Source organism: Hoplias malabaricus, chromosome 2 (assembly GCF_029633855.1).
Source record: "Hoplias malabaricus isolate fHopMal1 chromosome 2, fHopMal1.hap1, whole genome shotgun sequence".
Classification (NCBI taxonomy): Eukaryota; Metazoa; Chordata; class Actinopteri; order Characiformes; family Erythrinidae; genus Hoplias; species Hoplias malabaricus.
This window is the reverse complement of record NC_089801.1, coordinates 64,497,770-64,521,625: the sequence shown is the minus strand read 5'-3', so window position 1 is coordinate 64,521,625 and position 23,856 is coordinate 64,497,770. Positions and strand designations below refer to the sequence as shown.

Below are 23,856 nucleotides of genomic sequence, written 5' to 3'. Positions count from 1 at the left end.
TTTATTAAAAGGGGAATCTTATCAAAGATGAAAGCTCATATTCCTTTACAATGGGGGTGAATGGAACCAGACGTCATGATGTAGTCTCTTACTGCACTCTGCACGAACCTCTGCCATCAATGACTTTTAAAAGAATGTTTTAGCACCAAAACAGGCAACAGATTCCATCTTTTATACTTCATTTTTCTGAATGTATTAAAAATACCAGATGTCTGGTCCCTGTCAGGGCAGGGCTGCAGTTACAGTGGTGGGGGGTCTTGGGGGTCCTGGGTTCAAATTTCAAATTATTTAATTATGAATAACTGGAATTTTAAATGGAATCTACTTAGTCTTCTATACCTCTATATCATCATCAGATGTGTTGCTTATGTCATCATGAAACAGTGTGTGGGGAAAAATAATATTTACCAATAAAATCATGTTTCACCTCACCCCCCCAGCAGCCAAACCTGTCAACAAGAGAAATCAACGACAGCAACACTACGCCTGCCTCTCATACCATCCTCTCTTTATCCCCAAAGTATTCATTTAAAAAATCAAAGGTAATTTTGATAGTTTTTCCAATGGTATGGTGCTTTTAATGTTTTGAGAGTTTCTGAATGATACGTCCACAAAGTTACAATTCTGTAGAAAAGGAATTTTCATTTATTTCCACAAATAAAAATGTCTGTTTGAGGCATAATATGATTAAGTTCATCTCCTAAACATGACACAGGGTTTACAGTGGAAATGAGCCACTTTAGTCCAGTTTGTGGGGGGTGGGGGGGCTCTGATTGTAGCTGAAGACTCCACACAGCGAAAAGTCACCCTTCCACAGGGGCCCTATGATGTGAAAGTAGTAGTAAATATTTAACTAAAGGGATGAAATTATTTGTTCTTCTTCACGTTCTGTAATAGCCATTACACTGACACCTAGTGACCTGGATGTGTCAAAGACTCTGTACTTTGACCTGCACAAAGACCACAGATCTATTTAAAGTGATCTAAAAATCACTTTCATAAATTTTGCTTGCTATGTTCTGCTGATAAGAATGGCTGCCTGCTCCTTTAAACTGAGGGAATTATTTACTCAGTTGTTTTATTCCATTATTTTAAGCCTCTAAACGTTTCTACCTTGACAGAAGGGCTCCATAAGTCAGTCTCTCTGTATCTATTTGATCCTCTGTTTCTTTCGAGCCTGAAACTGCTCCGTCTTGTTCTTCACAGACTTGATGAGCAGAGACAGACTGGGGTCCATGACTTTGTGAGATGTGGGCAGATCTACAGAGCTACTGCTGGTCTGTGGGTCAGTCGAGTTCTTGCTGGGTTTCTCTGGGTGTTGTTGGCCCTTGAGCACCTCCTTTTGGACTTGCTGTTGCTGCTGCTCTCTGCGCCTATGCTTCTCCTCCAGGATGCTCTGAGTGGCTTTAGTCTTCTTGTACGCTGGGTCTGAGGGGTCCAGGTTGTAAAGGTGGGACGTGAACATGGCCTGGAAGCGCGGGTCCTGCACATCGACCTGTTTAAATCAGACAGAGATGATTAGATACGAATAGGAGTGCGGTGATTTTCCATGACGTATAGTGACAGCCCCTTCGAAAGTCAGGGGTATTAACAAGGGGTTTGTCCCCGCTTCCTGCAGGAACAGCTTCTAATTCTGGAAAGAATTATTGGAACATTTCTGTGAGGATTTGATGGCATTCAGCCCTGTGAATAGCAGTGAAGTCAGGTATTGATGTTGGATGATTAATAATGGATCACAAGGACCTCTCCAACTTATCTCAAAAGGTATTGCATGAAGGAGTCTAAATAATCTTGTATATGGAACGTTTTAATGGCTATTTAAATATCTAAATTAATAATTAAAATGTGCTTTATGTGGCTGATAATTTTACTCTATCAACCTCTTAGTCCAGTCATACTGATAGACTGCAACACACTACAGGATGTGCAGGGGGTAATACAACATCTACTGTTTCATTTAAAAACCCAGTGTTATACTGACATCCTACAGTACACAAGGATCTTTAAGCAAACAGAAAGTTTGACTATGCGCCCTGACCTCAAACTTGTCCTCCTCCAGCAGCGTGTTGCTCTTCAGCAGCTTCTTCCTCTTCTTCTTGCTGAGGTTCTGATGCTCTACGATCTTGTCGTAGTTAAAATGTCTGTGCTTCTCCTCCTCATCGTCCTCCATCAGAAGAGCCATCTCAGCCTGAGGACAGACACAAGCACACAAATTAAACCGGCTGATCTAGAGGAGTCAACGAAAGGGAGTCCGTTTGTTGGAGGCTGTGGAACACCAGTATCCTTTAGCCTGTATCATCTCTTCTGGGAATGCCTTGTTATTCAAAAAAGACATACACGACTCATTGAAAAATAATTATAGGGACATTACAGCACTGTAGATTTCATGGTCTATATCTGGGAAATATAAATTAACATGTGTACTCATGTTCATCCTAACCCTGTCTTCACTCCTAGAATGCTGCATTTGGCTAATGTCTCCGAAGGGCCTCTTCATAGCTACACACATGATGTCCATTCAGTTTTATTACAGTGAAGTTTCCCTCAGCATTACCTTCTGTTTCTCTAGCTCCGCCTCCTCCTCTGGGGTCCTTTCCTCCTCCGCTTTTTTGTTTTTCTTTGTTTTCTTGATTTTCTGGGACGTTCCTGATCAGTTACAAAACATATTTCAAACTTTATTAATGTATAGTACATTACTAACAAGGAAGAATCTAAAGAAAAAGTGTGAGAGAAGATAGAGATAAAAATAAATAAGTAAATAAAACCCGGGACTGACCAGTGGAACTGTCAAGCTCTTCTGAGAAGAAAGGGTCGTTGAAGTCAACACCAGGTGGAAGTTCATCATCACTGATAGCAGCTTCATCCTCAAAGTCCTAGAGAGAGAGAGAGAGAGTGACTGTATGTGTATTTGTCCACTGAAATGTTGGCTTTTTATATAAAAACTGTGGGTTTTTTTTTTACCTTCTTTCCTTTCCTCTTCTCTTTCTTCTTGTCTTTCTTCTTCTCCAGAAACTCCTCCCATGGAGTCAGTCTGTCTTTTCCTTCTAGCTTTTTCTTCACCAATTTCTCTGTGGTCTCCTTTAACCCTGAACAAGAACCACACACACTTCACAAAATTACTTGTTAGCTACATTAGCTACATTAGGTACTTGTTAGCTACATTAGCTACATTAGCCTCGCAGCTCCCACAAAAGTAAAGAGGCAAAGTTCAGACACTGAACAAATCTCACCTGATTTGATACATTTGAAGAAAGAATTAAAACTACATTATATTTTGACTGAAATAGTACTTTGTGATCTTAGTCTCTTAAAGCCTGGTGTGCACTACATTAATTTAGATCAGACTTACTATGCTACATGATGCTAGCCCATAATTCCTTATTAATAGATGCTTGGTTATAATGAGAAACTTTCTCCTTAATTTTGACAGAAATCAAATCAGGGAAAATTAATATGTTTCTGTACGAAATCCAAGTCTGGAAAGTATCGTTATCAACTGAAACGCAGGGTCTCAACATCTGTATCAGTAAGAGAGAGAAATCTAACATTTCTTTTTTTTTATTATTTCTTCCACACTGATCAAGGAAGTTTACCTGGCACCCATGTGATCTCCATTTCCATGTCATTGTCCTTCTCCTTCTTGTCTTTGTCCTGGACCAGCTGCAACAGCTCGCGGTATTTAGCAATCTGCTCTTCCTCCTTCTTTCCTTTTTTCCCTTTCTTCTCCTCTGCCGAATCTTGCACCAGCTTTATTTCTGAGAAATTTTTTCAACACAAATATTTCTGCAAATTAAAGCTTGCTGATATTTAATATAAACTGCAGTTTAACTTTTGTGAGTAAATTCAACTTCTTAACTACATTAGTCTCTGGTGTAAAACTAAAGACACTGTTATCACCTTAAACAATGGATGTCGTTAATAAATTCTGACTGAGATTTGGAACAAAGTAATGAGTTAACACAGGTTTACATGATCTTTGTTTGATCGAAGGCCATATCCACTCACCCTCTTCCTCTTCCTCATATTCTTCATCCTCACTTGAAGAGGCGAGGTAGGCCTTGAAGTCCATGTCCAGAAGCTCGTTCTTACTAAACTTCTTACTCAGGGCTGTAACTCTATCGTGGTCTGTCTCGTCCCATGTTAACTCCACCTGAAGGCATGACACTTCAAACTTAAAACATATGAATGCTAAGGATGCACCGAAATTTGGAACACAAACATCTGGACATGGAAATGGTCACAGACTGTACTTTCACTGCTGCCCCAATGAAACAAGGCTACCAAGCTTGTAAGGTGCAAAAAGCAAAGGCATTTGTTCAGAATGCTGTTAACACAGCCAACACTGGACAGCTCAACACATTTGGAGAACACTGATGACCCTTTTCTGTTATAGTAGCTAATGGACACCCGGAGGAAACCCATGCAGACACAGGGAGAACACCAATCTCCTCACAGACAGTCACCCAGAGCAAGGTTGGAACCCACAACCTCCAGGTCCCTGGAACTGTGTGACTGCGACACTACCTGCTGTGCCCCGTACTGCCCACCACAACACAAGTGTGTGAGACTATTTATAAGTGGGCAGTTAGTAAATTTGTTTATAGAGCAGTGTTATCTGACCTTTGCAGTCGTGGTAGCGGTGGAGGTGAAGAGTTTGGGTTTGTAGGTGGAAAAGTCCACATCCACTGCACGTTCTCTGGGTTCTTCATCAAATACAACATCATCAGGAATAAACCTGCGAGGATAGTGTAAACACATTTAGAGCCAGACATCAATACACTGTTCACATTATTATATCAAAAATTAAGATTTGTAACAAAACAAGGCACGTGCTTTAATATTATATATTAAACATAATGAACAATGAGCATCATGCTAACTGTAAGCCATTAAGTCATTTTTTTCATTTCCCAGATTACTGAGTACACACTAGGAGTGAAAGATGATCAACATCACTATCTAACTCACTGAATGCTATTGGTTTCCAGTGTCTGATGTCTATATTAGACATATAACAGGGGCTGTGATTAAAACATTTCACCTTTTCACTTTATAGTGGGCTATTCTGGCCTGCTACCATTCTTTAGTTGTGTTTGTAGTGCATAGTGTTTACAGTATAAGCAGTGTACAACTGATGTACCATAGCAAACATCAGATACCCATAATACACCATGTGTAATACAGAGCTCATGCAGTTAAGTAGTCCTCAGAACACACGGTAAGTGTGCAGTTAGACTGAGATTTTATTGGTCTGGGGGCATTAGGTTTATAGTGTTTATGCAACAAAGTCTGCCAGCAAATATAATGCTCAAACTTGCATGCGGTAGTGTCCCAATCATTCACTACCATCCAACATTCAGTTCCTTTAAATTGTGCACTATATAGTTAGTAATGTAGGGAATAGTGAGTAGGGGGCCATCTCGAACTCAGCTAGGTTGTCTGTTTACAGAGAAAGTGCTGCCATTTATTTAAAAGAGCCAATCACCTCGATTCAAAAACCCCAAAAGTAATAACATGAAAAATGCTTATTAAATGTTACTGTACTTTTTGGTTTCTGCTTTATAGACCCCTCCTCATTCAAAGAAAGAAGAGCCTAGTCATGTGAGAGTTGAAATAACTGCCTTAGTGTGGACAGACTTTCCTATAAGGACTGTGGCCACAGTTACAACTAGCTTCTATTCACAATATATTAACAGCTGAGAGTCTCACCTCAGGTCCAGCATGGAACAGCTGCTCTCATACTCATAGCCATCACACTCCTCATAGATTTTAGCCGCCGTTTCCACAGAGTCACACTCCACCACCGCGTAATAATACTTCAAACGCTTGAACTGATAATCCCGCACCTTCTCCCTGTAGATCCTAATACAAATAAACACACATCGCTTTGTAAGGAAAGCAGGCTAGCAGGTAGAAACCCAGAGATATACAAATTAACTTCAGAATAATAAAAAGTTATCGCAGTAAACTGCAAATTAATAAACTGTTTTTGGTGTATATTACCTCTGTTCCTCAGTGTCTGCCTCTGGGTCGTCTGGGAGATCTGTGACATTGGTTAGTTCCAGTGGACCATGAGTCTGTTCTACCTTCATCCTCTCTTTACCAAATTCAGATGGGTAGATCTAACACACACACACACACACACACACACACACACACAGTCAACCTACACTCTAGATCGTGTGATTATAAGATTGTAAAATAAATACATGAAGAGTCAATAATTCTGTAATTTACCATTACAGACAGCACCACTCCTCCTTTGGGTTTGAATGAATTGAAGAGAGCCAACAGATCTTTAGCTTTAATCCGGTCCCAATCCATATTACACACAGCCAGCCTACGACTCAGCTACACACACATACACACAAACACAAACATCACAGTGTCTTTAAACAGTAACAGGACAGTGCAAACCGCCCAGCATCTTAATACACCTTTAAAGGTCTAAAAAAAACATCAATAACAAACAAGTATTGCATCATTAAAACCCTACTTCATACAAAACCTTAAATTAATTTTTTATTTATTGCATCATTAATGCAAGTAGAAAAGCAAAAATGCAGACTACTGTACCTTTAAAGATGTTAAAACAGAGAGTAAGAGAAATACGAAACCTCTTCTGAGCGTGGGGCGTCCTTCCACATCTCTCCCCAGTTGTGTTCAATCTCCTCTTCCTCACGACGAAGATATTCCTCCACCTCTTCATCATCGTCGTCGTCCTCCTCTGAGCTGGTCTCCATGTTTCCTTTCCCTCGGGCCAGATCAGGTCCACTGTCACTTTCTTCCTCAGAGTCACTCTCATCATCATCGTCGTCGTCATCATCATCATCGTCGTCGTCGTCGTCGTCGTCGTCATCATCATCATCATCATCATCAGCAGCAGAGAGACGTACTCCCTTTTCAGTGTCACTGTCTCCTTCTTCATCATCATCCTCCTCCAGTTCTTCTTCCTCTCCTGAGTAAAGACAGGAATATATTACTCAGTGTGCAACACCCAATGTGTCAAAAATTGTTGACACACCCTGTATAATTAGCGAATTCATCTAATTAATTTAAGGTGCCCAACTCGGCTTGCTCCCAGCACTGGAGCACTACAGCTGTGTACTCTGGAGTGATGGAGCTCCATTAAATGTCACTTTCACGACTGTATTCAAAAAACACTTTTTATAAAATTCAGTAGATGTTTCCTCATCATTTGCTGCTCTCTAGTCTGTTTGCATTACCAAAACGTGTCTAATGTGTTTACAAAGCCTCTGTAAATTGCTTAAAAAAAAAAACAAAAAAACAAAGTGTCTCGTCAGGTATGCTAGGCTTTCTCTCTCTCTGCTCACGGCTGTGAAAAGGCATCTGGACTTAGGCAACAGAAACAACATTGAAATTACGAACACAGTTGAGGATACTACTCCATTTCTTCACCACAGGTAGAAGTTTCAGATTACTTAAGGTGGAAACATCTCCAAATTCAAGAGAGAGCATGAAAGTAAACAGACAAAAAGTGCTACAAAACTCAACAACTCAAGTTACAAACCGGTTATGTGTTAATTCAAACAATGAATAAAAACTTACAGACAAGTTACACTTCAGCCACATACAAACAACAGTCGTTTTTTTTTCCCCTCTAACATACCATTCCACCTTAAAAGACACATTGCTCCTTAACATAAACAAACCAGAAAGAACTGCAGTTCCTTACAATCATTTATAAAGTGTCTTTGAGACGACTTGTAGTGGTGTTTGTGATCCAGAACCAATCATATAACATCAGTACCTTACTCAACTGATGTATATTTTAAGGCTGAATGACATCAAATCCTCAGAGCAAGCTTCCAGCTTCTAGTATCCTAGAACATCTTACAAGATTAGCTGCTGTTACTGCAGCAAAGAGGAGAAACTTCCTGCTTATACCCTTCCACACATTTGGGCATTATTACAATAGTACTGAACTCTTAAGATGTCTGGTTCTATTCACCACAAGTGTGAACTATCCTGACGTTGTAGGTTTCTCTAGAACGGAGCAGTTCACATCAAACCCACTGTAAAAGACTTTGGTTACATCACTGCTATTTATTTTTGAGGACTGTTGATTGTTTTTTGACTGTTGAAATGAGTAGAGTTCGCATTTAAGTGTTATGTATTGCATTGTTTCTTACCCTCTTCAATGACTCTCACTCCTCGGACCAGCTCTGCTTTAGTTTTTCTTGCCTTTTCTCCTTGTTTTAACGTCTTTTCCTCTTTCTTTAAGCTTTTCTCAGGCTCATGATCTTCCTCCTCCTCATCCTCCTCCTGCTCCTTCTCCACAGCTAAACTCACTTTTGTCTTCTTTTTCTTCTTCTTGGTCTTTTTCTTCCCCACCTGCTGTACATCTTGGTTCTCGCCTGACCCCTCTGAGTCGGACCCCTCGGATTCAGAGAGTTTATAGAAGCGTTTGAGGTCCTCAGAGGATGAGTGGTTGACCGGCCGACCGCGTTTGTCCACTGTGTATTTCAGCTTGAATCTCTCATCGTGGAACATGGACTGGAATCTCTTGTCGATCCGGAGTTTTTTCTCCACATCTGGAATCTCCCAGAAGCGAGGGTCCTTCGTGACCCGACTGAAGCGCTCATCACCACTCGACTCTTTCTTGGACGACATGATGACCACAGCTTTCCTCAAACAGCAACCTGTTTATAAAACACAGGAAAAAATAACTGCATCAATTAATACATTTATTTAAAGGGCCGGTATCCCACATTTCCTCGAAGACACATGAAGCGCAACCATCTTTTCAAACGGCCTCTGATGCAACATTACTGGAGCACAACTCACTAGGAGGAGAGCACTAACTCGCATTTGTTATGTCAACTTTCAGAGGCCCAAGATGACACGTCAGGCCATCCTGCCTTAAGGAATGAGACCTCCAAAGACTAAACGTCAGAATGTTTTATGTGACTACTTTACAGACTTTCACATTGTCTTAGAGTGAATCAGGCTGGTTATGTGTAAATGAGCTCTGTTTTGATTGTTCATGAAAAAACAACCCATCTGTTACTCTGCATAATTTGTTAACCCCTTGTGTGCTCTAAGACAGTTTTTTAGAGTGGACAGAATGGACACATTGTTTAAAAACTCCAACAGAGGCACTGCTGTGTCTGATCCACTTGAACCTCCACAACACACACTCCCCACCACCATGTCAGTGTCACTGCAGCGCTGAGAGTGATCCACCACCCTAGTTATACCTGCTCTGTGGGGGTCCTGACCATTGAAGAACAAGGTAAAAGGGGGGCTAACTCGGTATGCCTAACACCAGATTGACTAAATTACAGTCTGTAAATGTAGAACTACAGTATACACATGTACGGTTTTGGCATAGCTCACATACACACAACACTCAGACCTGTACAGCTCAGTTAACCCTACACATAGGTCTGTACAGAGGTTTGGACACCCCCTGCTCAAATGACAGCGTTTGCTACTTTTTTAAAAGTGAAAATAATGGTCACAGGGAACACGTGTTAGAGCAGAGTTTCAGTTCAGGTGACTCTGAGAACACAGCATTTATCTGGATCAGGAGGGACCTTAAAACTGTATACACAACTCTACAGTAGGCTACATTACTCTCACATGTGTAGAACAACATTAGCTAGCACTAGCCTCCTGCTTTCTGCCATTCCATGTGATCATAAAGATGTAAACAGTAACAGTAACATCACTAAACACACAAACACGGCGCCGGGGACCACCACACCGCGCCGCTGGCTCTGTTATGGCTTTAAAATCGGAAAAAGATTTAAAATAAATAAAATCTCTCACCAGAGTCAGACACTGCACGCCTCCACTATCCACGTGTTTTCTGACCTCCCTCCAGCCCCGCCCCTTTCTTCTACGGCGAGCCACAAGGTCCATTACATCTAAAAAAAAAAAAAGAAAGTCCCTCCTCCCTGTTTTTAAGTTATTTTCATGTGATTAAATATATGGCATTCATCTCAACAATTAACTGCAAACATTAAGGTGAATTCAGCACTTATTTAAAATGTGAACCTCTATTAAATTTGACCAAGATTCTCCGAGTGTTTTTAAAATCCAAGGCTGTTTCAATCCGCACTTTAGTGCACTACAGTGTTAGGGCACATGGCAAAAGATTCCCAGTGATTCCCAGCAGATTTTGGTCTGAAACAAATAATGCACCTGTTTTGTCCCTCCGTGTTTTTAAAGAGAATACATTATTGTGTGCCTCTAGAACAAATAAAATTGAAAATATGAAATGGATCCTTCAATAATTCAAGAGTTAAAAATTAAACAGGGTTTATGTCTTTGGGGAAAAAGGTGACTTCATTAAAACTTAATACATGTGCATTATTATTATATTTATACATTTACTACCATGATTTTACCTAAATTTTGTAAAAAGCTCCACTGTGTTAATAATAAACCATGGCCTATGTTTTCTGTTTGGGGGTACAAGGCTGTTTTTTTTCTCCAATTTTTCTCAGTTGTTTTGGCATGTCATGTACCTCAGGTTTCTAGCACCTTTATGCATTTTTAATGAGCAATTAAGTTTCATCTGTAAGAGTGGAAGCCAAAGAAAGTGAGGACCTTGAATATATTGTGGAATTACAAAATATATTTATTTCAGCAGGTCATAATGTTTTATTTGTGGGTTGTTAATTATGGCAGCAGTATGAGTTATAAGTTGCTTGCACCACACACTGATTAGTACTTATTTTCCCTATTTAATGTATATTGTAAAAAAATAATAATAAATTCTGGAGTTTGTATACTGTCTATAATACTGTGTAATTTTCTGTACGTTTTATGCATATTAAACATTTCCTAGCAAAACCCTAACAGCTGGAAAAAAAATGTTTGTGTGTCAACATGCTTTATCAATAAACCTGATCCTGATTCTGACCGAGTGCACTAGGTAGGTGACAAGTGCAAGTGTAAATGCGCCGATTTGACATACCTTCAAGTGACGTCACAATCAGTGTCTCATGCTTTAAGGTCACCGCCACCGCCGAATGAAGCGGGTCCGTGCCCCGAGTGTGAACTTGTGTATTTGAAACTAATGGCTTTAACTCTACTTTGTGTTTTGTGATAAAAGACTATGAGTAATTTAACGAGGAACGGCGTTTGTGCGTTCTGCCGCGGCGTTCTCCGCGGGGGAGGGACGGTTTCTCATCCGTTCCTTCAGAACAGCAGAGTTAATGTTAATGCTGTAAACCTCCTGCAGAGACAGCCCCTCTCCTCCAGACCCGGGGGTATGAACGTGTTTGACAGAGGCATGAAGAAAAGACAGAAGAACTGGGCATCAGCTTTACACGACCACCACAAATACGACTATCTGAGAGACGAGGTCAGGATTCTTTACATGCCTCGGTCAGCCATAATCTCAGATCACTTCTGTCCATTTAGGGACACTTTAGATCTCTACAATTACAGATTGTAGGTCACCTGTTGCTCTGCACACTTTGTTAACCCCATTTCACCCTGTTCTTCAAAGGTCAGGATCCCTACAGAGCAGGTATGATTTGGGTGATGCATCATTCTCAGCACTGAAGTGGTGGTGGTGTGTTAGTTTGTGTTGTGCTGGTGCGAGTGGATCAGACACAGCAGTGCTGCTGGAGTTTTTAAACTCTGTGTCCACTCACTGTCCACTCCGTTAGATACTTCAACCTCGTTGGTCCACCTTGTAGATGTAAAGTCGGAGACATTAGCTCATCTGTACAGTTTTTGTTGGTCGTCTTGTAGTCCTATATCGGTGGACACAGGACTGATCCACACATTAACACACCACCACAACGTCAGTGTGGGGTCCTGACCACTGAAGAACAGGGGGAAAGGGAGATAACAAAATATATAGAGCAACAGATGTGTACATTCAATGTATATTAAAGGTGTGGTGTGCAATATCCCCCTTGTTACAGTTGTAATGTGCTGTCGTTGTTGTTGTAGGTGGGAAGCAGGGTTGCAGACCGTGTTTATGACATTGCGAGGTAAGGCTTTGGCGGTGGTCGGATTTCCTCGCAGCATTTCAGGGCCCCAGCACTGCTGAGTTACACTGATTTAACACCGTTGTTACTTACAGAGGCCTGTGTTAGTTTTGAATTAGAACGATGACCCTGTTTTCGGATGTTTCTGCAGGACCTTCCCATTAGCACTAGACTTGGGTTGTGGAAAAAGCCATATCGCAGAGCATCTCAGCAAGGTGGGTCTGCCTTTTTCTCTCAGCAGCTGCCAGGATCAGAGTCAGCCCAGGTTTATTAATGATGAAGGAAGCTTTTTTCCCTCTCTTTCATGTGTGCAGTACAGAAAATATTGGTTGGTATTAGATTCAGAAATGTCTGCATCATTTGGTCCAATATCTTTTGAATGTATTTTTTTCAGGAAATCGTGGAGCGCATTTTCCTCACTGATATTTCCGATGGTTTACTGGTGAGTGTAAAACTGTAGGACTCGGTGTGTGTGTGTGTGTCAGAGGCAGAATGAACTGAGAAAGATGAGCTGTGTGTGTGTAAATGTGTGTGTCTCAGAGGCAGAAAAAGCCGAGCGAGATGCCAACACACAGTGTGATGGCTGACGAAGAGTTCCTGCCCTTCCGAGAGAACACCTTTGACCTGGTGGTCAGCAGCCTGAGGTACTGATTATTAACACTTTACCAAATCATTTCTATTTACCGTGTGAACAGGAGAAGAGTAGACCATGTGTTCTACCGTGGAGTAAAGTAACACAGCAGCAGCTCCTGCTACGATCAACTAAGACTCACTCATTGGCAAATAATGAACCCAGCAAACAAAGGGAACCATAATAGTAATGCTGTGTGTGTGTGTGTGTGTGTGTGTTCTCTTTAGTATGCACTGGATCAATGATCTTCCTGGAGCTTTACGGCAGGTAATTCCATTTTCTCGTTGTCTGTGGAAGACTGTCTCCACCCCCTGAGAAAAATGAAGCTCTTATTAAGTTACAGGATTATCCCAGAATTATGAGAACTGTTCAAAGGAAGAAATTATACAGAGAAAATTATTTGAAGTTATGATGTAAAAGTTAGTACTATGAGATACTCGCTTTATTATCAGATACAAACTCATCAATAAAAAAACGTGTTAATGAGATTAAAACTGTAGGTCATTGTTAGGAAATGTATTATTATTATTATTAAATTATGTAGATACAAAGTGGTTTTAGTCACACAGCTCCAGGTTCCTGGAGGTTGTGGGTTCGAGTCCCGCTCCAGGTGACTGTCTGTAAGGAGTTTGGTGTGTTCTCCCTGTGTCTGTGTGGGTTTCCTCCGGGTGACTGTCTGTGAGGAGTGTGGTGTGTTCTCTCTGTGTCTGTGTGGGTTTCCTCCGGGTGACTATCTGTGAGGAGTGTGGTGTGTTCTCCCTGTGTCTGTGTGGGTTTCCTCCGGGTGACTGTCTGTGAGGAGTGTGGTGTGTTCTCCCTGTGTCTGGGTGGGTTTCCTCCGGGTGACTGTCTGTGAGGAGTGTGGTGTGTTCTCCCTGTGTCTGTGTGGGTTTCCTCCGGGTGACTGTCTGTGAGGAGTGTGGTGTGTTCTCCCTGTGTCTGCGTGGGTTTCCTCCGGGTGCTCCAGTTTCCTTCCACAGTCCAAAAACACATGTTGGTAGGTGGATTGATGACTCAAAAGTGTCCATAGGTGTGAGTGTCACCCTGTGAAAGATAGGCGCCCCCTCCAGGGTGTGTTACTGCCTTGTGCCCAGTGATTCCGGGTAGGCTCCAGACCCACCGCGACCCTGAATTGGATATGCGCTTACAGACAATGAATGAATGAATGAATCAATCAGTGCATGAAGAAATCACTAGGTCAATATTATGAAAAAATATTTTAAAATAAGATATTTTTTACCAATTATAAGTTAGAAAAATGAGAAAATTCATCATTGCACTGTCAGTATCTCTCTCAAGTCATGCTATTGTCTTTGGAAATGTTTTCTTAACAAACAAAGGGCTTTTATTAGTAAATAAAAACAATAATTGTTGTAATCAATGTATACAAATATTTTCAAGAGGCAGAAGAGACTATGAGATGATGTCTACAGCCATGTGGAGAGACAGTGTCTTTTCTGAAGGGGTAAATCCAGGCCTGACCAGTACTGACCTGTGCTTCTGACATTCCTCTCAGGTTCAGCAAGTTCTGAAGCCGGACGGGGTGTTTATCGGGGCGATGGTCGGGGGAGAAACGCTGTACGAACTGCGCTGTTCTCTGCAGCTGGCTGAGCTGGAGAGAGAGGGGGGCTTCTCTCCTCATGTCTCCCCCTACACTGCCGTCACTGACCTGGGCAACCTTCTCAGCCAGGCCGGCTTCAACATGCTCACTGTGGTCAGTGCTGCACATCATCCCGTTTATGAATCAATGATAACACAGCTTCGGAAAGAGGAGGGTGCAGTCCAGAATGCCAATGTCTCTTGTGGGTGAAAATAAACAGCCTGACCATGGAAATTATTTTTAACTGGTGGGCTAACAGAACGAATGCCTTCCCCAGTATAACGCAGATATGGCTTAAAGCATAACATGGCCTGCATGATTTACTCCCTCAAAATGTTGGCCACAGCTGTTTAGTCTGTGCGTATGAGTTTACTGTCACTAAATGAATGGTCACTTCTCCCTGCAGGATGTCGATGAGATTCAGGTTCATTATCCTGGAATGCTGGAAGTCATGTCTGATTTGCAAGGTCGGTACCTGTATCAATTTCCCATTGTATAGATAAATAATCCAGAGGAACATCCATATGATTCTGTTTGTGTTGGTGTGTAAGGTATGGGTGAGAGCAACTGCGCCTGGAACAGGAAAGCCCTCCTACACAGGGACACCATTCTGGCAGCGGCTGCTATTTATAAAGGTGAGGAGAAGAGGAGTGGGTAGATAAATCTAATCTAATCCTGAGTGACTTCCAGTTTTTAAGCCACAGTAGGTAGTATTGTACCGTCCAATCACAGCTTCAAAATCATTGTGAGGAAAAATGGAGCCTCTGCTATTTCCACGATCAGCACTGCAGAAACTGCACTGTGTAACTTTTGGAGTAAGGCATCTGGAAAAGTGGGCAACAGAAAATGTGCACAGTTCATGGCGTAGTAGCCATCATCTCAGATGCTAACGTGCACAAGTTTCAGTTCCATTACATGTTGACCACCTTAGCCTCAGCCCTGAGACAAATCTGAGGAAGGTTACATCCGACAGCTTGACTGTTGAACTCACTCCCAGACTGAACCTTAGTAAAGGAGTGAAGGGTGATTGTGCTTCGTCAGGTTACAGGTTTTTAACAGGACTAACTGTGTTCGATGTTGTTTGTCTCAGAGATGTATGGTCATGAGGACAGGTCAGTCCCAGCTACGTTTGAGATCCTGTACATGATTGGCTGGAAACCTCACGAGTCTCAGGTTTGTTGTAAATTCACAGAAATTTTGTGCAGTCAAAAAAACAATGGGAGTGAGACATGTTTTAAACAACAGCAGTAGTTCAGTCTGTTTTTAAACTGTTGAATTTCCTAATTCATAATAAACAGACAATATATCATACTTTTACAACTGATTACAGATGTTTTTAAAGACATTCAGAGACTTATAGAAATGGTACTCATAGGAGGTATTACTGTTAGTAGAAAATATGATAATTACTTCAGACTACTCCAGGTATTGAAGATTTAACCCCTTGTTTTGTTTTTGTTTTCAGGCCAAACCTGCGAAGAGAGGCTCAGCGACCGCGTCCTTCGCTGATTTGTCAAAGATCAGCCAATCAGGCACCAGCAACAAAACTGACAAACCGTAGCAATGCTGTGTTTTTAGTTTAGATCAGGAATCTTGCTTAATAAAATGTAAATATAAAAAACTGTGCTCTGTACCAGTGTCACAAAAAAGCTTACTTTTTTAAGAAAAATAAACACCCAAAAAATATTAAATGTTTTGAATTTAATGGACATCAGACCCCTTCAACTAAAATGAAATGGTTTAGGAACAAATATCTACACAAAGACAAACAGCCCAAAGGCTTTGAGAGGTTCTTCACCAGAAAAACAGAAGAACAAAGTGCTTTTTTTTTTTTTTTTTTTGCATGGCTTATTAAATATTCTATATCCTCAAGTATAGTGTATTCATAAGGCTAGAGTTAGAAGAAGGGGAAAAAGGACATGAAATTAACCTTTTCTAATAAATAAGAGAGAAAAGGAAACTAAAGCACTTGCATGAGTCGAGAAATTCTAACAACTGTACAGTCCCTTTAACGTCTGTTAATTCATACTGCGATAGTACAGGCACCTTTTATACAGACTGCTCCGTAATATACACATCCACATGGAGGACTCTACACACACATGGCTTTCAGAGGAATATTACTGCAGTTACAGATGATTGTAAAGATCTGGTTCTATACAATCATCAGTCACTTCCTTTATAGGTACAGTATTTCATCACAGTACAATCATTGTTATTCTCACATTCCTCCCCATACACAGCCAAAAATATACAGCCATCAAAAAAGTCATAATAATGAGAAGGCTCATGATTACTTCCTATGACTTTTTATCTCATAATAATGACTTACAATCTCATTATAATGATTTACTTTATAACAATGGATATGTTTAGAATCTAATTATTTAGTCAAACCTAAGCAATGGAGTCCTATTTTGACATAAAATTCCAGTTATGAAATAGCTACAATAATTAGAGAAAGAGCCGTGTCGTCATTATTATGAAACAGGATCTCATTATCATTCTAGAAATTCACAAATATGATTTAAGTCATAACTCTTGAGATTCCTTCTCGTTATTACAAGTTACAAAGCAGCAAACACATGCTTTCAGAATTCCAGTTTCAACCAAGTGGCAGAGCTTTGGCAGGACCAGGGACCGCTGTAAATGCCCAGGCATCAGCGGCCAGTCTTTCACGTTATTATTCTTCTGAGAAATTATTAAAGAGCTCAATGGAGTGAGGTGATTTATTGCATAAACACAATGTGTTTGTACCATTTTTGGACACGTCAATTGACCCAAAGACACAAGAAATGACCTATTGCCATTAAAGAGCTGAAGAACATGAAAAGTAGCTACACTGGAAAATGTAGTCTGAACTTTCTGTAGTGGTTCAAAGACAGCTATAGTCCTGTCACTTATGTTTATTATTAATAATAATAATAATAGTATTAGGAGTAATAGTAGGTATTTTTTAATTATTGTTTTGAATCCTTTGTGCCCCGAGAGGAGTGTTTTTTGGAAGACTTTGTGTTTTGGAAGTGTGTTATACATACACCGTATGTCCATAAATGTGAGAACAGTGCAATCAGAAAGTGGACCCATTGTGGAGACCACTAGCAATGCTCTGATGAAGCTGCACGTGAACATAGAAGGTCAACTTGTCCAATGCCAAGTGTGGGTTAGAGGTGTGTGTATAAAACCCCTCAACACTGGACTCTACAGTTTAAACCAATAGAAAAAAAATAGAACCAGATTTCTCTAGTGAGGTGTTCCATCCAATACCTTTGGGATGAGCTGCTGTGGTGTCAGTGATCCAGAACTAACCACCACACATCAGCATCAGATCTCTCTAAAGTTCATGAAGCTGGACACCATCAAAACTTCACAGGAATTGTCCAACATCTAGTGTAAATCCTTCTCAGGAGAGTAGTCATGTGCATCATCTCCATTAATGCCCCTAATTTTAGGAGGAGTTTTGAAAGTGTCAGAAAATGCTTGGTCATGTTCTGAATGCTATTCCAAGTAAAAGAGCAGCTCATACCATTGCACTTAATGGAAAACTGAAAACAAAATGGAGCACAGTGGCACTGTGTGAGTCACACAGCAAGAGTGTATCTGCATTATGTACACCCTCATATCAAAGGAGTACTGCAGGGTTCTTCTACCTGATCCGTATTTATGGGTAGCCTATGGTCAAATACCACAGTCAAGGATTGGTACTTCAGTTACCCTGATAAGAGGCAACGCTGAAGCGACTCCCCATTGACTTCTGTCATAAGACAGATTATCATCAGTTTTGTTCTTCTCTTATGCACGGGAAATCTACCGTCTATGACAATAGACCAGATTTTTCCTTTAAAAGGCTGTCCCATAAAACTGACCCCAGAGCAGTTCCTACTCCAGGAAATTTGAAAGTCTGGCTGTGGGAAAAACAGCCTGACCCACTTATTACAGTCACTGTTGGTACGAGTTATTAACAGGCTCCAATGTTCATATTCAGATTAGTTTGTCCTGTGTTTGCATTCTTAAAAAAATTAATAATAATAATCCAAATCTGAGCAGATCTGATTTGTTCTGAAAAGCTACTACAGACACAGCTGAAATTCATATGAACAAGATTCTGTCATTGAAAATACCAGACTCCACAAACTCAGGCCTCAAAAAGCATCCAGAGATGCTATAAGAGTGTAGCTTGTATCTAAATGCTACCGACTTTTAAAGGGGATTTCCACCACATTTTCAACATTTCAGTCATTTTTTTACAATCATGGTTGATTGTAGAGAAACACACGTCTGTACAGTGCTTGTGATTTGAATCAGACGTCTGAAGAGTATAATGCCTCTAAAAGCGCCCTCACGATGTTATTACATGAAATGTTTATGAATAAACAAAGCCTGATGATAGCATTTATTATTATTATTATTATTCATATTTATAAGGTGCATTTCAGTTACCCAAAGTACATGTTCATTATTGCACTGAAGAAATGACGACATCTGGTTCATATCACAACCGCTCTAAAGACGACAGGAAGTTACTCCACAGAGAACCATTTCACTTTAAAACTACTTTGAATTCTTCTCGACCATTGAATTATGCAGACACTTTGAAAAATAGGTGGAACGTCCCTTTAGTGTTAAAAGCCATAAGAAGTGGCTTTCCATTATTACCGTGTGAAGTGCACCTTGATTATACATCATTTTCAGTCAGAAGATTCCTCGAGCGGGTGCGGACAGCGTGGTGAAAGCACATTTGGTTGTTTACACTTCACGGGTGGTTAATGTCCTGTAGTTCTCCTAGTTGCTATAGCAACAGGGGCAGCACATCTGGATGGTTCAATGGACCCCCTCGAAAAGGGATCTGAGACTGTAAGTGAACCATTTCACATCAAACCACTCGAACCGACTGTGTACTTCTCAGCCGTCGAGATAGCCGGACGTGTTTGAAGGGTCTCCTTTAATGGGAAAAGGTTTTCCGGGTTGCTACAGCAGCAAGGCACAGGCCTGGATGGTGCAGATGTCCGTTAAGTGAAAAGAGGCGATGTTTAGGACAGACGCTGTTAGTCCGGTCAATCCGTAACATCCAGTCTAAAGTGAGCGGCCAACAAAGGCACTAGGGCTCGCACTTTGGGTTTCTGTTTCTGTCTCAATGACGACCAAATAGCTGCTCAGCCCAATGTTTATTTGTCCTGAAAGTGGATGAATTAGTGTGTTTGTGTTTTGTATGTGTATATTGTCACTGTTATAACAAAACCTCTTCAAACTGGTACCTTCAGGAAATGGGTTGCAAAAAAAAAAAAAAAAAAAAAAAAAGGCCACTATTAACTTTAATGTAAAGTTATTGTTACCCAAACTTCTTGTTCTGGACCAATTCTATTGGCGCAATCATCATCAAATGGTCAAACAATACAATGGATGACTGTAAAAAAAATAAATAAATGAATAAAATAAAACATGAAAAAGAAGAGGTTTTTAATATGACAGTGATTTTTAAACGTGTGTGTTTGTGCAGGAGTGTGATTGTGTGTGTTTGTGCTCAGCCTGTTCCGTGACTGCTGTAGTCGAACACTCCCTTCTTGAAGAAAGGAGAGATGTCACACACTGCGTGTTTGGAGAGGTGGATGCCAGACTCGTCCGCTCTGAGAGGGGAGGAAGAGGATGACGACAGCATCACCCGGAAAAAGTTCCTCAAATACCGCTAGAACACACAGGAGACACAAACATTACATTATTATTAACATTTATACTAATATTAACAGCCAAGCATTTGACATTTCTTTGTATAAACACTGGGAAAAAGCCATGGGTACAACTATAAATAGGTAAAAATCTATTTGTTTCTTACTTTTGTTTGTCTAATTGTGTAACTAAAGAAAATAAACACTTTAACACAGCGTAGAACTCTGAAGAAACTTGAGACACCAAACCCTGTGGATAACAGCTGTAAAAGGTGAATGTGATTATAACCCACTGTTATTGCCACAGTTGTTTTTAGATGCTAAGCTCAACCAGAAAGTGGCTTTTAACTCATTCACTGTTATACTCGCTCATGTTTAGGAACCATTCCACAAGGGGGTGCTATTCTGTGTCCTGCTTCAATGACTGTCCTTGTTTCAGTATTTTGTTGTAGTTTTGTAAATATCAAATTGGGAAAAGATAGATGTGCAGATTGGAGCTCATTTAATAACTATTATGAGATGCTAGCCTTCCAAGATTTAATACATTTTTGAACTTTAAAACTGTACTTGAGACAGTGGATGTGTTAGAAATGTGTGTTTAACATTTCAGCTGTTAATGAGGAAAAGTTTTTAGGGTGGAGTTACTTTTCCTACGAAACTTAATCAAACAAACCCCTTTCACACGAACAGATTTCCTGCTGCTGTTCTTTAATACTCTGTTGTATCTGCACACTGCAGTTTAAGAAACCGTACGGAGGAAAAAGCCCAAGTAAGAGACTCTCCTCACCTCCAGGTGATTGCGCCGCTCTGCTACCATCCTTTCATCTCGATTACCAAAGAGCTTCTTGGGTGGGAACTGTAGAGCTGCGAGCTGAACCAAAATATAGAGAAATTAGCAAGACTCTCAAACAGCTCCGTTTGTGTGTGTTTTCTGATATCAGGATCCTCACCTCTGGGTATTTCATTTTGAGAGATTTGTGCATTTCTCGGAAACGACTGTATCTCCGAAACACAGTCCACGTCTCATCCAGGACTGTGATCTGTAACAGCCCCCACATCACACACACACACACATTCATATTCTGTAACTGTAAATCTCATTATAGCACAAAAACAGAACAGTTGAACAAACCGTTAAACCAAAACTTAGAACATGTACTGCAATATTTTATGATTTATTGTTTTCTTCATGTGTTAACTCTGGCAAATATGTTGAAAATGTTTTAGTAAATATATGAATATATAATAAATACACAACTAGAGTCTCTTAGCCTGACCTTAACTTCAAACTCATAGTGCTCATCTTTGCCCTGTCCTCTGAGGACATAGCGCGGGATACTGATCCTAACCGGGTCCTTCAGACTCTCTGCACTCGGACATGAGTAGACAGACACCATGCGCTGGCCACCAGGAAACAGACAGATAAAAACACACAATAATGTTATAATCAAATTCATATCAAGGATAAATGACAGAAAAAAGGTCAAATCTAAAGCAGTTGCAGGTAAAACTAATCACTAGAAAACAGTTCTAATAAAGCTAATGTCTTGAAAGAAATAATTAATGCAGTACCAATAATTATGTTAAAATTCTCGTAATAAACAGAATACATTTCTAATGAAAATAATTTTAAATACAAATCTGTGACCAAATTAAAACCAAGAATGCTTCAAAAGTGGTGATTAAATGTCAAGACTATGCAATTCAGAATAAACATTTCAGCTACTACGTTTATCGATAATGACTATTTCATACACACGATAAGTGTCATAAATGAAACACTTAACATTCTGGAGGGTGGTTGGTGTTTGTGTATTTTTTGCACCTCATATTTGAGCCTGCGAGGATCCATGCGTTGCGTATAACTGTCCTGTAACAAAACAAATGAACAAAGAGAACATATTCACACACTGAGGATCACCATGAAACGTGCAGATTAGGGTCAAATTTGATCGTTCAGCGCCACTGGTCAGACTTCTGTTCACAGCTCTTCAGTTTAATGGAGAACTCCAATACTTTTTAACCTTCTCTGATCTGCTGCATTTGTATCATACAATAGTTTTCAGAAGTTTGGGTGCCCTCCCGTCCAATTACAACACACACAACACACTCTGCACGTCTAAATACACAGTATAAGTGTTGTTGAATTTAACATATTGGACGTGGTGGGGGGCTCTATATGTGACAAAAATTGCAACACAGCCTCTCTGAAGGAACCCCCCAATTGGCACTTGGTGTAAGGGAAATTTATTGCCAGATCGAGATTAGGTTAACAACTCAGGAGTTTTCCTTAAACACTGTATGATTCAGAAGATGAAGGAGTCTCCCCAGGACAGTGAAAGTGCCTGTGCATGCAGAGAGTGGACAGCGTCCCGCAAAGACAAACCTGATTTACTCTAAACTGTTTCCTCAGAGGGTAAAGATATTCAAGTATGCAGATCAGCATAGATGCCACATGCAATTGAAAGCATTCCCATCTCCAGACGGCCAGCGCTGATTGGACAAGGACTCTGCTTACCTCAGCGTTCGTTTTAACACTGTTACTGTCACTAACTTCCTCGTCCTCCTGTTGGGTTGAACATGTGTTACTACCTCACTCTGAAGCAGACACTAAATTCATCAAAACAGCTTCTGAGTGAAGCAGCACAATAAGAAAAGATGGTAGATGCTAGATACGGCTAGCACTGGGTTGAGCCATGGGGGGGAGGGGGGGGTCAAAGGTGTGGTCATGAGGAGTAAATATATTTAATGTGGGAAACAAGGCAGTATGATGCTCTGATGTTTTTCATGGCACCTAGACAAAGAAATGTCTGATTTGCAATCAACTGTCTAGACATTAGTATTAGGTTAATATTATAATTATATCACATTATTATTATTATTATTATTATTATTATTATTATTAATAATTATATTAGGTCACAGTAATTATTGACATACTGGGTTCAACACTAGGTGATTAATTAGACCAAACTGGGCTTATTACAGTTATACTGTGGGAATTATAATGATGTCCTGAGGTCATTACAGTTACACAAGGCATATTATAATGACATCATCTGAGTTACTATATGTGGCTTTAATTACATCCTGGGGTTATTCTGTGTAAATTATGACACTGTCCTGAGCACATATCTTTGATATCCTGAGGTCATTACAGTTTTATTAGCTGGTTTATAAAGATATCGAGAGGTCATTACAGCTACAATTATGGAATAATATTCTGAGGTTACTGAAATGTTACATCAGTGTAATTACTGTTATGCCAGAAGCTTCACAAGTTGCAGTTGGAGGCATATGTACCTGCAGTGAGTCTGAGGAGAGTGAGAGACAGTTGAGGCTGTCTCCGTTCATCAGGTTCATCTTCCGCAGCCTCCTCTGCACCTCCTCCTCAATGAAAGCATTAATCCTGAACATACACAGATAATATTAAATCACACTCTTTAGATATGTCAGTGGAGCCAAATGACATGTAGATTTATATATCTCTGCTCAAATAATGTGTTGTGTTAATTTAATAAGCACCAAATAATGCACCAAATTCTTGACAGGGAACAAATGTAAAATTACACATTTTTAAATTAGAAAGTTAAAGGCATGATATACACATGATGGTGCCATACGTGTAAATGACCTTGAAGCTGGTGACATACACACTAGGGTTGGACAATACAGAAAAACTGATCCCAATATTTTTTTAATTTTAATAATTTGGTGATTATGAATAAGATTGACTTTTGCAAGTGATATCTCCTCACTCTCACTCTCTGGTGTGTGAATGGTGTGTGTGTGTGAAATCTTATCCCAGAGTTACCTGTCATCTGTTAAAGGAAGCACAGCAGGCAGGCCCTGGATTGGACTCACTGGACAGTTGGGCACTCCATTCTTATCCTCACTGCTGACCGATAGAGTCCGTCCAGTTCCCTCACTCTCGCTGATTCTCTGCTTCAGCTGAGCAATCTCCCTTGACATTCTGAAAGATAAAAT

The 23,856-nt window shown here is 40.3% G+C and overlaps 3 protein-coding genes across 6 annotated transcripts in view; 1 reads left to right on the top strand and 2 right to left on the bottom strand.

The window, feature by feature from the left end:
- Positions 1-602: 602 nt before the first annotated feature.
- On the bottom strand, positions 603-9,883 carry esf1 (ESF1, nucleolar pre-rRNA processing protein, homolog (S. cerevisiae)). Its single transcript, XM_066659705.1, has 14 exons — positions 9,796-9,883; positions 8,154-8,663; positions 6,618-6,958; positions 6,238-6,351; positions 6,004-6,122; positions 5,710-5,862; positions 4,621-4,735; positions 4,006-4,150; positions 3,594-3,755; positions 2,962-3,086; positions 2,777-2,873; positions 2,555-2,646; positions 2,039-2,188; positions 603-1,495 (listed from the first exon to the last, which is right to left on the bottom strand). The coding sequence occupies exons 2-14, from the start codon at positions 8,632-8,634 to the stop codon at positions 1,151-1,153; spliced, it is 2,439 nt and encodes an 812-aa protein (XP_066515802.1). The 5' UTR covers positions 8,635-8,663; positions 9,796-9,883; the 3' UTR covers positions 603-1,150.
- A 1,102-nt stretch (positions 9,884-10,985) lies between these two features.
- On the top strand, positions 10,986-15,902 carry ndufaf5 (NADH:ubiquinone oxidoreductase complex assembly factor 5). The gene is made up of 11 exons (XM_066660835.1): positions 10,986-11,338; positions 11,938-11,978; positions 12,127-12,190; positions 12,370-12,417; positions 12,516-12,619; positions 12,834-12,873; positions 14,123-14,320; positions 14,613-14,673; positions 14,758-14,841; positions 15,297-15,379; positions 15,672-15,902. Exons 1-11 carry the CDS (start codon positions 11,090-11,092, stop codon positions 15,765-15,767), a joined length of 1,068 nt encoding a protein of 355 aa, XP_066516932.1. The 5' UTR covers positions 10,986-11,089; the 3' UTR covers positions 15,768-15,902.
- kif16ba (kinesin family member 16Ba) overlaps positions 15,843-23,856 on the bottom strand; it is a 27,335-nt gene continuing 19,321 nt past the window's right edge. For 2 of the 4 annotated variants that reach the window (XM_066660830.1, XM_066660833.1), the window contains 8 exons: positions 23,684-23,842; positions 23,173-23,278; positions 22,388-22,435; positions 21,695-21,739; positions 21,147-21,269; positions 20,820-20,909; positions 20,657-20,740; positions 15,843-19,889 (listed from right to left, as the gene is read on the bottom strand). In XM_066660830.1, coding sequence (XP_066516927.1) covers positions 19,728-19,889; positions 20,657-20,740; positions 20,820-20,909; positions 21,147-21,269; positions 21,695-21,739; positions 22,388-22,435; positions 23,173-23,278; positions 23,684-23,842 — 817 coding nt within the window. In that variant the 3' untranslated portion in view covers positions 15,843-19,727. The remainder of the gene's footprint in view (positions 19,890-20,656; positions 20,741-20,819; positions 20,910-21,146; positions 21,270-21,694; positions 21,740-22,387; positions 22,436-23,172; positions 23,279-23,683; positions 23,843-23,856) is intronic. The other 2 variants (XM_066660831.1, XM_066660832.1) reach the window with 2 other exon arrangements.